This window comes from Parasteatoda tepidariorum, chromosome 5 (genome assembly GCF_043381705.1).
Source record: "Parasteatoda tepidariorum isolate YZ-2023 chromosome 5, CAS_Ptep_4.0, whole genome shotgun sequence".
Classification (NCBI taxonomy): Eukaryota; Metazoa; Arthropoda; class Arachnida; order Araneae; family Theridiidae; genus Parasteatoda; species Parasteatoda tepidariorum.
This window is the reverse complement of record NC_092208.1, coordinates 88,868,019-88,882,141: the sequence shown is the minus strand read 5'-3', so window position 1 is coordinate 88,882,141 and position 14,123 is coordinate 88,868,019. Positions and strand designations below refer to the sequence as shown.

Here is a 14,123-nt window from a genome sequence, read left to right as displayed (position 1 = left end):
CTACAAGTGCCCGAGTTTGGAATAATGCCACACATGCATGCTACGACTAGAATTAGGTCATGTGTTTTGGCGGGACAAGTGGGAACAAAAAGATAGTCATTGAGTTAATACTCACACAAAAAATTGTCTTCTTTTCTATTTATTTTAGTTATACTTTGTTCAAATCAGTGTATTTTGCACCCTCTAAAACATTTTCCCTATTTAACCAAATGAAATTCTAAATTTACCGAATCAAATTACATGTTCTGGTTCTTTCCTCTCTTTCTCAATTACGTGTCATTGAAATATTTTTTTTTTTTTTACAATTTTTGGAAGAATATTATTTTGATAAGTTTAAATTTGATTAATATGTATAATTTTTTATGGTTTTAAATTTTCTAAAAGCTATTTGTTATACAATTTTAAGTGTAAAAAATAATACAGATTTGAAAAAAATTTTAAATTTGTCTTGCTTTTCGAAGTTGTTACCAACACGAACATTGATTCTTATAACCGATAAATAAAAATTTTAATATCGCAATATTCTATCGAAAAATATCGGTATTTAACAACAAATCGTAATGTTTTTCAAATTAAATAACTTATATTATTACTCACAATAATATCGTATTCAATAATTATCGTTTAATAGTTCGCGATATTGTCTTCTTAATGCATTATGTTATTGATAATAATCTCAGTATTATCATATTCGATAGTGATGGTCATCAAAAACTATTGCGATAGTGTCGCTAAAAATATGCATTGTTAATGATCGCGATATTGTTGTATTTAATACACGTATGTTGAAGTATGGGTGACTGATAAATTTGTCTAAACTGGGATCTGGCATAGTTCTTACGTGTTGGCGAACTTGGTTCCCTACAAACAGTTATTATTTTCTCAACATTTCTGGTTATTCTTTGTAATGCATGCTAACTTTATTTTGTTTCGCGACTTCTTAGTAAATGATCTTCTAAATTCATTTGAAATTGTCATGACTTATATGATATGATATATCATGATTTCTTCCCATCCCATCCTTCTCTGTCCCCGTCCAATCAAAGCCAAGTAAATTCAAAAACCAAAAATGAAAAAACATTAAACAATCATCCTTCCCTTACAAATTCGAAACTTGATCTATTTAGGTTTCGTTTATTCTATCCTTCGATCCTGTCCATTCGCAAAAAGGACGTCGCCCTATGACCACGTGACCTTCCAGCGCGGTTTAAATCCGTTTTGAATTGCTCGTTCCTGCTTCTGATTGGTCACGACGACCCGCACTACCTGTACGTTCCTTGCGAGGTGAATACAATGTTTACGTTTTTATCACGCATGAATGTTTGGGAATTTATTACTATTTTTTTTTCAGCCGCACATGGCACTCCCATTTTTTTTAATGAAATTGTAATGTTATTCATTGTTACAGAAAACTAGACGAGAGGAAAATAAAATAAACGTAGCATGATATAACGTTATTATAACTGTGGAAATCCCTTGGAATTAAATACAATTATTTTCGCTCTTTTTTATTTTAGATCTTTCTTTCGCTATCAGAATTTCATTTTTTTATTTTACTTTTATTTGTTTTTAATATTCTATTTGTTTTTTAAATAAAAAATAGCGTATTTATAGTTTGAGGTTGATCATTATTAAACAATGCAATGATCAAGTGTTCCTCATATTGCTTTGACGTTCAACCTCGCCCCCCCCCAAAAAAAGAACTGAGAATTCTCTATAAATTCTAATCAAAACACAAGGCTATAAATTGTGCTATTATGAATGGTTGTGAATGAAATACAGTCTAATCCTGTTTTAGCGAATTCAAGGGGTCCAACGCAACAACGAAAATTCATTTTACCGATATTACGAATTTTTACATTAACCAAAATTATTTTGTTAAATAGCAATTTTCCAAAAAAAAATGAATTCAGTTTCGATAAATTTCTACTTCTCATTTAGGAAAACGTCAATGTAATATTTAAGAAGATCACTAAAACTAATAAATTAAAACAATAAATATCGGAAAAATACGTAATCGGAAAAATACGTAATCCGTAATTTCTTTTCTGAGTTGTGGGCGGCTGGAACATCATTTCTCCATTCGATAAGTCAAGAATTTAAGTATCGCGATGCATTGTCAAAAAATATCGATGTTTAAAAATATATCGCAAAAGTTTTTCGATTCAACTAATTTTTAATTGTTTTTACAAAAATCTATATTTTTGTTTCCCAAATAAATATTATATTAAGACTCACAATAATATCGTATTCAATAACTATAGTTTAATATTTGCGATGTTATATTTTCGATTATGATCACGATATCGTCCTATTCGAGAATTGTAGTTGTTAAATATTACCACGATATTTCCGAATTAAATATGTATTGTTATCATCAAAAACCGCGATAATGCAGTGTTTGATACACCTATGTGAAAATTGTTAGGTGACCTGCGTTAACCTGAATCTAGCGTTATTCCTATATGTTGGCTATCTTGGCTTCCCAGTCCTTATAAAATTTAAGAATTTCTGACCCATAACGATAAGTACCTTTTTTAGCTTTTATTGTAACGTGTAAAGGAAATTACATCAATGATTTACAATCGGGAGACGCGGTGGCTAAAGGTTATAGATCGCTCGCCTATCAATAAGATGACCCAGGTTGATCCAGCTACATATTCTGCTCCGACAACAGTTTTGGCGTAAAATATCTTCCTTGATGGATAGATCATAAGTTAGAATCCCCTTGCTGTCGGGCTAGCCGAAAGAGGTTTTTCTCCATTAAACAAAAGTACGAGTTAGTTCTATATCTTTCATGAAGGCTAATATGTCTCAATGTTTTGTGCAAGAGTTCTCCTGTCTTCTGGGTTGGGATAAAAATTCCAAAGCTACGGAGTTAAACATTAATAGTTGTAAACTTAAAAATGGGTCAGCTGTGTCACGCAAGTTACAAAAGGATGCATAAGCTCTAAAATTGTTTTGTAAATTGAATGAGAATGAATGATCTAGGCGTTCCCTGATTACATATGATAAGTAAATAAATAAATTTTTTTTAAACAAAAATATTTGAAAAAAGAAATTGACCATAACAATGTTGACATCCTTTATTTTTTAAATTTTTTTTTTTTGAAGATTAGAAACGGAATGGGGAAAGTAATGTGAAAGTAGTGTATTAGTAACTGAGCCTGTGCCTGATTTATTATAAGGCCTGGGAGGCCTAGGCCTAATTTCTAGGAGCCCATTATTGTTATAATTTTTTTTTTTAAACTTTTTCCTTGAGAATTACCCATTAGAATTATGAGTTAAACAAAAATTGTAAAAAATAAAAGCTCAAATTTACTATTATATCATTTACTCATGTTATAAATAATTTAAGGGCACTTCATACACACAAAAAAAGTACATTTTTTAAAAGTTATGGGCCTGATAGTTCTGTGCATAGAACCCTCACATTTCTAAATCAGGCGCTGCTTAGCTGCCTTTGGGAAATACCCGAAGTAGCGAATCGCCTCAGGAACCCCCTTCGCTACTAATTAAAACAATAATTAAAATTTCTTTCATGACAATGATCGTTAAAATTAAAGATAATATCTGCTCTTCATGAACGCTCTAAAATTTTAAAATTCTCTTTTAGCGTGATACGTAAATTAAATTTTGGGAAATTGGTAAAATCAATACGTTTTATACATAATTTTACCTAATATTGACGTAATGATATTACCTTTGAGAGGTAAAAAAGCTTTGGTATATTTTACATAATTATTTACGTAATGGATTTTACCAACTACTCTTTTGTAAGATTGCTGTCTTATTTTTTTTTTCTTTTACGAAAAGATTGACGGAAGAATATTTACGATTTAGTAAAAATGATTCTGTGTATTTAATTATTGACAAAGTAAATTTACTATTTAAATTTCGGTTCGAATTTATTCACGCAAATTTTTTATTTTTTTTCTTCTTTTGGATTGCCATTTTTTTCTATAATTTTACATTTGTACACTTGTCTACATTTTGACGTAAATTATATGTAAAAATAACGAGTTCATTCTTACCTAGTAAAGAGTGGTTGGTAAAATATTCCTAAAATAAAATAATTTGTTTACCCAAAATGTTACGTAAATATTTGTTTTTTGAATAACTATTTTTTGTTGTAATGCGACGTTTCAATTTACGTACATTTGGATGTATTGTTGACGTAAATATGTAAAAATAAAATACTCATTTTTACCTAGTAAAAAGTGGTTGGTAAAATATTCGTAAATAAAGCGAATTTATTTACGTAAAATTTTAAATTTTTTTGGGTAATCATTTTTGCTATAATTCGACATTTTAGTTTCACGTAAATTTTACGAATGCTCAGTAAAATTTAAAAGTGAAATACACTTATTTCTTTCGTAAATGCATGGTTAGCAAATAATAAAAGAGCGGAAATTAAATATCTACGATGCATACAAACATTGACGTTACAGGAGTCCAATTTTCTGAGGGTGGAAGAAATTTAAATACACATTCACCCTAGTTCTTGAATGTTTTCTTATATCTGCATTATTTTTATATCTTTCTTGTTTTTAACTTTGACGAATTTAAATCAATAATGGTTCGTGATAATTTAGTTTATTTGTCTGAAACATTGAGGTGAACTTCAAGAGATTTCGAATCATTGAGGGGGACATATAAGTACCGTTCCCCCCACCCGACAATGACGCCCATGGATACAAGCGTGTTTCACCGAAAAGTAATAATTGTATGATTTTATTTCTGCGTGGTTTTTATTAAAACAATTTCAAATGAAAAATACAGTTTCTTATAAAATTATTAACAGAATACTACGAAATAAATAAACACACGTATAGTTTGGCAAGTCTTCACATTCCTGCAGAGCAGTACCTCTACATAGTGACGTCACGACCCACTCCGCGCGAAAAACCACGACAGGGGCTATGCAATTTTCTCAGCCCCAGAAGCAGCCTACGCGTCGAAATCTTCTAAAAACAGAACAAGGCCGGAGGTTTCCGGAATATAAATTTAAACTCTTTTTAAATTTATTAAAAAATATAAAGTCTTCTTAACAAAAGTTAACAACGATCTTTTTTATCCGTTTATATTTATTTCTTTATTTTTCGCAAAAATTGTGATTCCAGATAACAATTTTTTTTCCGCCATTTTCCTTTGTAAAAATCCCTTCCTTACTAACATAAACTTTATTAGTTATTTATTTTAGTCATCTGATTTTCTTTAACCATTATGTAAAATGTCATAATAGTATTAACTTTACGGACGAGTTTATTTTTCTCTCTTATCAAATTGAATCACCTAACAGGTAAAACAAAAATTAATCAATCGAGTATAAATTTTGCAATAACCTGAATTGTAAAAATAAAAAATTTCAAAATGCAGAACTGTTGATAGCTGTGATAAAAGCAAAATCACCTTTCACATATACAATAGAAAAAAGAAAGAAAAAGCTTTAGTAGGTTTCACTGTACTTCTAAAAGGTCATCTATGGCTTATAAGCAGTTATGAGTACTTAAAGCTTTTACTATTTTTAAAGACTCTCCACTATTCCTTACTGTTAAACGTAAAAGAAATTGTCATGAATACCTATTCATTCAAAATAAATTTGTTTTTTTTTTTCCCTTGTACGTTTATCAATCGGTGTTAGCCTAAGAAAAGAGAATAATGAATTTTGCAAACAGCATTTGAGCCATTATCTTTTTCACTATGATGACCGTTCCATTAAATGTATTTAATACGAATTTATTGTTTTTAATTTTTTTCAATTGTTTAATTATTTTATTTTACACTTGATTAATTTTTAAAATTGTTAAAACATATTATTACAGGCTCCTGATACTATGTATTCATTTATTTTTTTACGTTTCTTGCCGCGTGTTTTCTTTTTAAACTTCGAAGTTTCTATTGATGGTCATATTTATATTTCTTATTTACGACTTTATACTAATACAGTGTAGTATATTGTAATTTAACAATGGTAGATATTATTAGCAAAAAACAACGAAATGTAAGAATAGTGGTATTTCATTTAGATTACGTAAGCAAAAAGGGAGTGTATGATTAGTTTTTTTTTTTTTGCTGATGAAGGAGGACGGGGGGGGGATAGAAAATGCTTATGTAAGATATTAAAATCCTCTTATTTTAAAACTTCATTTAATAAGCAAATTTAAAAATGAAACGAAAAAAATTACTCGTGGATAGAAATTTCAAATTTTGGAACCAAAGTTTAATTTGTGAAAAGAAAAAAGTTCTTCGTTGAGTTTTAGAAGTCAAAAGTTTTGAACTCAAAAGATTCCTCAAGAATATTCTACTTAGCATTTTATAAAACTATGTTTAATTAGAAAATGTAAATTTTTTCATGCAAAGTTATATTTTTCACTTGAATTTAATATTTAAATTAAATTACTGCAGTAAAAGTCGAGGCAGAAGCCAGGAAGTCAAAAGTTTCTTACGTAAGCATGGGAGGGGTTTGTGATTAGCTTAATTTTGCTGACCAGGGCAGTTTAAATTTGCTAAAAATATGCATAAGTAATTTTTAAACTGTATCCTATGAAAAAAAAGTCTATTACACAATATTATTTTATTTTTCATCTAAAAACAATTTCAAGTGTTTAAATTAATAAAATATTAAACTATTAATATCATTAAGAATACACAGCTTTAAATTTCTAAATTCATGAAAAATTTGTGGCAAGACCGATTTTGCTTGTCTATTACCTTTTAAAATTTTCTATTTTCTTTTTATCTCTAAAAAAATGCAGGATTGCCCGGAACTTTTAACGACTTAAAATTTGAATCCATAAAAATTTCGTCTGATAAAATTAATAAAAAAGTATTCGGAACGAATTCTATTTATTAGTTTAATCTAAAAACTTATAATACTAGCATGGTAAAAAAATATCTCCTAATGCCGAAACCCGGGATCGAACCAGGGACCTTTAGATCTTCAGTCTAACGCTCTCCCAACTGAGCTATTTCGGCACATTGAATATTGGTTTTTAAAATTATAAAAACAAAATATATTTTTAAAATTTTGGATTTAAAATATATATAAATATAATAATTTACAACTGTTTTTACGTGATTATCTCACAAAATATTGAATCTCAGGAAGCAAAATTTGAAGAAACGGAATAGATATGAGAATAATTTATATATGTCCTTCAACAGCGCTTGTAAGTAAATAGATTTGCTTACATTCCCTTACTTCTTAGAAGATAACTTAGTTATCTTGAAAAGAATTTAAATGCTCTTCATTTAACTTTTGCTGGGAAGTTATCTTTCTGTTAAATCAACATCCAGATCAATATGGAAAACAGATGGATTTGTGTCGGAATATCCGGATGCACAAATGGCGGTAAATCAACTCTTGCTAATTCATTGTTGTCTTTTTTCCCTGGAAGTGTAGTTGTGAATCAGGATACATTTTTTCGAAGTGATGATAGTCCAGAACATGTCGTTATTCCAGAACTCAATCACAAAAATTGGGAACGTTTAGAATCTGTAAACTGGGAACCCATGATAGAACAGTTAGAGGAAATATTAGCTTCGCCACTCCCGTCTGCACATTCTTTACTCATTGTCGAAGGTCACATAATATTTAATCACCCTAAACTACGAGGCATTTTTAATAAAAAATATTTTTTGACTTTAAATAAAGATGAATGTTTGAAGCGAAGAGTGACGCGTGTGTACGACCCCCCGGATATTCCTGGATATTTTGAACTATGTGTTTGGCCTATGTACTTCACGAATTTAGAAGATGTGAAAAAGCATTGCCCTGATGTTTACTATTTGGATGGTACTAAAAAACGTGAAGTGATATTCGATTCAGTTGTGCAAGATTTGAAAAGCTATTTAAAGAAGAACTTTTGAAATCATAGTACAACATTTCCAGTACAGTGTGAAATTTCTTTTAAATTTGTTTAAAAAAATTATACTAGTAGTGATTATTGTTTTAAGGTGTAATGTTTTCAAGTTAAATTTGTTTCAAAATATTAGTTTGAAATCAGTAGATGGCAGCACTATATACTGCCTATACTATACTTTCGTTTCTTTTTTTCTCTTTTTCTTTCTCAAAAAAAAAGAGAAAAAAATCAAATATCAACAAAAAATTATTTTTTTCAATTTTTATGCAAACATTATTTTGCTATTGAAAACATTTCTAAATTTCGAAAAATTATGTTTCTTTTTTGTTTGATAAACCTAAACAAAAATGTTTTATAGTGATGGAATTGCCATCCCCCTCCTCTAAAATTTGTTACAATTTTCATGCTTTCAATTTTTTGGGTTAAGCAAATTATGTAGAAAGACTTTTTTTCCTATGAAAAGTAATTCATATGTTAATGAGTATCCGACAAGATCTATTGCATTCCTCAAGCAAATATTATTTTCTTTGAAAATAATATCAAATANAAAAAAAAAAATTATCAGCAAAAAATTATATTTTTAAATTTTTTTTACAAACATTTTTTTGCTTTTGCTTTTTTATAAAGCATTTTTAAATTTCGACAAATTATGTTTCTTTTTTGTTTGATAAACCTAAACAAAAATGTTTTATAGTGATGGAATTGCCATCCCCCCTCTAAAATTTGTTACAATTTTCATGCTTTCAATTTGTTGGGTTTTCAATTATGTAGAAAGACTTTTTTTCCTATGAAAAATAATTCATATGTTAATGAGTATCCGACAAGATCTATTGCATTCCTCAAGCAAATATTATTTTCATTGAAAATAATATCAAATAGCAAAATGTTTATAAATATTGTGTATATATTTTTTATTAAAGAAGAAATAAATATCGATACATATATATAAATATTGAAAAGAAATTACTGTAGAAAGATTGTAAAATTATAGAAAAGGCTCTGTTTATAAAGGGTTGCACTTACGAAAATTTAAAAAATCCTTTATTTAAATTTTTATCAATTAGCCTAAATGAAACATTAATAACAATATAAGAGCAAATTTATCTTTTAAGCAAGAAACTAGCGTGTTATTAAACGCAAAATGAATGAGTTTACTTTTAAACTTCAATGAATAAAAAAACAAATACAGCCGGCATTTATATAACTTAAGTTTAATTCACTGCAGATTGAAATGAGTTGCATTACAGATAGATGAATATTATAGTATTTAACAGTTTTATTAAAATTAGAAAATATTTCAATTTAATACGATTTATAGTAAAAACATAAAAGTTCGGTAGTTATATTTATTATTGATTTAAATAAACAGTTCCAATAAGCTGTAAAGTTTATTGGAACTGTATATTTAAATTATTGCATAAGTTCACAATTTTATAAATGTTCTTATATGTAAGACATTTCCCTTTAAACAAATTTAAACTAACCAAGAAAGGTTACAATTCGGAGTGACAATAAATTCAATTTGGTAATGAATTCTGCATTAAGTGATCAGGAACCGATTGAATTTTTATTGTCATTCATCTCCAATTAAAATTTGAGCTAGCGATTTAACATGTTTTTATGTTGTTCTTGTTTATAATGCTAGTTGCCAATAACAGCAAGTCTGTTTGGTGAAACCAATCTAATTAAAGGCAGGGGGTGCGTTTCTTGTTTTTCAACAAGGCCAAGAATATGACTTCTGTCACACACACACACACACTCGTCACACCCCGTTTATAGGATGAACTCATTCGTGCATCCATTCCTACAGATCGTAATTTTGATCTAAAGCAGGGCACGATCAATTTCACATTTAGCACACCCAGAGGTAAAATTTGTTATGGGAACATGGAGGACTTTGTGACCCAACAGATTTAACATGCACCAGTCAGCAATTTACTACACGAGGAGTCTTTAGCCCGAAGAGATCGAACTCGTGACCTTCCGACGCATTCGGATTTCCGGCACTCAAAATCTGGACCCCATAGTTTGTCAGTAGAGCGCTCCAAATTTTGGACCCCTTAATGTAAATTTTACTTTTTGGATATTTCGCGATATTTCGAGAAATTTTTAAGCGAATTAAAGAAATTTCGAACACACTTATAAAATTCGTTTAACTAAAGATAATTGTATGCAAAAAATAACTTACTGTAAATATTTATTATTTTTATTAATTTATTAAATAATAGCCGAAAAAATTTTGAAATCTAAGGTATACCATTTTTTGCATAATTATAAAGAATGTAATTTTACATGGCGAAATGCAGAATTAGAGCGAAATCGGTTGAATAGCTTCTGAGAAATCAAATTTCAAAAAAATCGAATTTAAAAAATTCAATTTCTTAGGATGGAACTACTTGTCCGATTTGACCCCCAAATTTTTTATTTTGCCATGTAAAATTGCATACTTTAAAATGATGCAAAGAAAATACCTTACAATTCAAAATGTTTTCAACTATTTCTAAATAAAATAATAAGAAATAGTAAATATTTACCAAAATTTATTTTTGTCATGGATTTATATTTGGATAAACGGTTTTTATAATTGTGTTGGGCAGAGATTTTTTCAATTCGTTTAAGAAGTTCTCGAGATATGGCGAAATAAGCGAAAAATAAAATTAACATTAGGGGGTTCAAACTTTGCATCTCTCTCCTAACCAAACTATGGGGACCATATTTTCTAGATTGTGGTTACCCCCGTTATTTTGGGAGACAGAAATCTGAATTTGTTGAAAAAAGGTATGCTTAGTTAGGGAAAGTGCATTTTTGTGTCTGATTTCGTAACTTAAAATATCGTGCGCATATTAATTAATTAGCATATTTGAGGTCACTCCCTCGAGCCGTTAAGATTGACTACTGGAATTTGAAAATCTGATCATTAGATCAAAAATTATTAATATTTTTTTATTGTCTTAAATTTTTTATTTGCTCTGTACATTAAGAAAAGATAAAACTACCATGAATTACTTTTGATCTAATCTTCACGTTTTATTACTGAATCTTAATGATAATTAAGTATAGCGTTAAGCATACTTACCTATGGCTCTAAGACCTGGAACCTAACTCAAGCTGGTGAAAATAAAATTGCCGTTTTTGAGAGAAAAGTTTTGAGGGCCATCCTTGGTGGGATAAAAATAAATAATTCCTGGAGAAGACGATATAATACTGAACTGTATAAAATCTACAGAGAGCTAGATATTGTGAAATTCATAAATATAAATTGAATGAACTGGGCAGCTCACATTTTCAGAAGGAATGATGACTCAAATTTAAAGAAAATCCTATTACACAAACCCCTAACAGGAAAAGAGGTAGACCCAGGCTGAGATGGCTGGATTTAGTTGAGACTGATTTCCTTACTCTAAAGGAGAAAAACTGGCGAACAAGTGTCAAAAGTAGACAAAAGTGTCAAAAGTTCTTCCTTTGGATTCGAATTCTAAGGAAGGCACTGGCCCACCCTGGGCTGTCAAGCCAGATATGATGATGAATGATAATTAACTAACGCAAACGATATTTTTTAAGTTCCGAAATTCGACACAAAAACGTACTTTCTCTGAATAAAAAAAACAAACATTTTTTTGACGGATTCGGATTTCTAATCCACAAAATAGGGGGGGTACCGGTAATTCTTGAAATTTGGTCCCTATAGTTGTGTCAGGAGAGCGATCAAAAGTTTAGACCCCATAATTACTTTTTGCGTATTTTGCTATAACTCGGGAACTTTTTAAAAGCGAAACGAAAGATTTTTGCACACAATTATAAATGTTGTTTATCCAAAGATAATTCAATGAAAAAAATAACTTTTAGTAAATATTTATTATTTGTTTAGTTATTATTTTATTTAATAATAATCGAAATTTTTTTACTTTAAGGTAAACAATTTTTTTACATCTTTAAAATAATGTAATTTTACGTGTCAAATTAGAAAATTAGAGCAAAATCGGAATAGTTCCTGAGAAATCGAATTTTAAAAAAGTCGTATGTTTGATTGTAAATATATATGTAATAACAGGGCTACAACCCTGTTATCAGTGTTGTCTTTAGCTTGAAATAATTGCAGTCTTAAACCATCATACGTTCTAAACAGGTTTATTTAAATGTAGGCTGGTATTGCTAACAGTTCACGTCCCCACTCCTGCAAAGGAGGGGGAGTGGACAAGACTCCGGACAATCCCGGAACAGCTTATCGGGATCACATCAAGATGAAAAGGACACGCAAAACTATGNTTCGAAGCGTTATAGTAAAAAAAAGAAGACGAATATGAAAAAAAAGAAACATATGAAATTATTTCGAAACTATGCAAGTTTTACTTACATACATTACAGGTGTTCCATGTGTGAACTCTTGGTCACACGGCATACATCAATGCGATAGTCCAGTTCCTGCCCGGGGGGAATTATGAATAACCCTATATATATAATATTATATATATATAAACACTTTTCTTTAATTTAAACTTAACTCGTAATAAAAAAAGTTATAATTTTTATTGCCTCGTTTCTAATATTTGGCGGCACATTTTAAGAATTTGGCGGCACACAAAAGTGCCGCGGCACAGTGGTTGAGAATCACTGAATTAGATTGTTCTATGGCAGTGTTTCCCAAACTTATGACTTTTGTGCACCCTTTCTAAATTTTTCGTAACGCTGTGTACAACTAATAAAAAAATTAATGTATTTTTTACTATAAAAAATTGCACAAAAGTTAAAAATATCAACTGGCTGTTGACACCATTAATTATTAACTGTTACCTCAGCAAAAAATAGCCAATAGAAAAATACCTAATCGTAAATTTTCAAGGCTACCTTTGTTTCTGAATATATTTTTTTGTAATTTTCGTTTGTTGCAAGATATTTCCCATAAGAACACGTACCCCCGATAAACTGTTCCCGTACCCCTGGGGGTACGCGTACCACACTTTGGGAAACACTGTTCTATGGTATAAAGTCAAGACTTAATTATAAATTCGGGAGTTCCCCATCGGGATTGGCTGGCGCCTCTCAATAACAAAAAGGATGATGCAACTATCTTAAAGTATTACGTGATGTTGGATGATGATGTAATGTTCGCAGCTATTGCACTATAATATTATAACAACAGCTCCACACACACACACACATATATATTGCATTGAATTATCCTTAAGCGAATTTTATTATTATGTGTAAAAAAACTTTCAATTCGCGCGTAAAAAGTTCGCGAGATATGGCGAAATATGCAAAAAATAAAATTAACGTTAAGGGGTCGAAACTTTGGTCCTCTCTCCTGACCAAGTTATGCACACACCATATTTACCAGATTGCTGCTACTCCATATATTACGCAGTACAAAAATCCGAATCCGTCGAAGAAACGATATGTTTTTTCACAGAAAGTAAGTTTTTGTGTCTGATTTCGTAACTTAAAATATCATCTGCGTTAATTAATTATCATGTTTGGATCTCACCCTTAAAAAATTAAGATTGAGTCCTAGAACGGGAAGATCCGATCAAAAGTTATTCAAGTTGGTTAGTTTAATTACTTCTTTTTTGCTTACTGTAAATTAATAATTTGTAGCTATAGTCATTCTACAACGGGAGCAAATAATAATAGAAGTGAAAATTTTTAATTTAACAAACACCAAACGTGAATTTGAAAAATTGAAATCTACTCTTAGAATTAATGAGGGCTTCTGAACTGCACTTAAAGTCTTATCCTGAACTTTTTTTGGAATCGTCTATGTACCCGCCGTTCATATGGCATTTGATCTGAATTCGCAATGCCTGTAAGGGTTTTAATACTCTTGAAAAGTTGTAAATAAAAGAAAAAGAGCAGAAATTTTTTTAATAGAATTAATTTAATTTATGGATAGGATTTCATTTCTTTCTCAAGTATTAAATATGAACGTTATTGTTATTTAAATAACAAGTGGGCTGCGCCCTCTGCTCGCTAACGCTCGCCAACTCTCGAAAATTGCTTCGCAAACCAAGCTCGCTTCACTCGCTACTAACTTCGGTACATTGCAAATGCACAAAATTCTAAGAATTCAAAACAATAATTCAAATCCATATAAAAACTTCCTTTTTTTAAAAAATTACATCTTTTTAGTAAATACTAAGTCATTAAAATAAATTTGAATTCAAATAAATGACATGTAATTCGCTAAACCTATTAGAAATGTGCTATAGTATAAAATCTTAAGATAAAATTTCTAAAACTGATATCTCTTTAAAAAGGTTA

General features: G+C 29.8%; 1 protein-coding gene and 1 non-coding gene across 2 annotated transcripts; one reads left to right on the top strand and one right to left on the bottom strand.

Annotated features, from left to right (window-relative positions):
- Positions 1 to 6,905: 6,905 nt before the first annotated feature.
- TRNAF-GAA (transfer RNA phenylalanine (anticodon GAA)) lies at positions 6,906 to 6,978 on the bottom strand. Its single transcript has one exon. It is a non-coding gene; the product is annotated as a tRNA-Phe (tRNA).
- A 116-nt stretch (positions 6,979 to 7,094) lies between these two features.
- On the top strand, positions 7,095 to 8,410 carry LOC107436569 (nicotinamide riboside kinase 1). The gene has a single exon (XM_016048334.3). It carries the CDS (start codon positions 7,306 to 7,308, stop codon positions 7,870 to 7,872), a length of 567 nt encoding a protein of 188 aa, XP_015903820.1. The 5' UTR covers positions 7,095 to 7,305; the 3' UTR covers positions 7,873 to 8,410.
- Positions 8,411 to 14,123: the final 5,713 nt, after the last annotated feature.

Bases quoted from the DNA above. Each gene is read 5' to 3' on its own strand.
- LOC107436569 (XM_016048334.3), top strand. From the start codon at position 7,306: ATGGAAAACAGATGGATTTGTGTCGGAATATCCGGATGCACAAATGGC.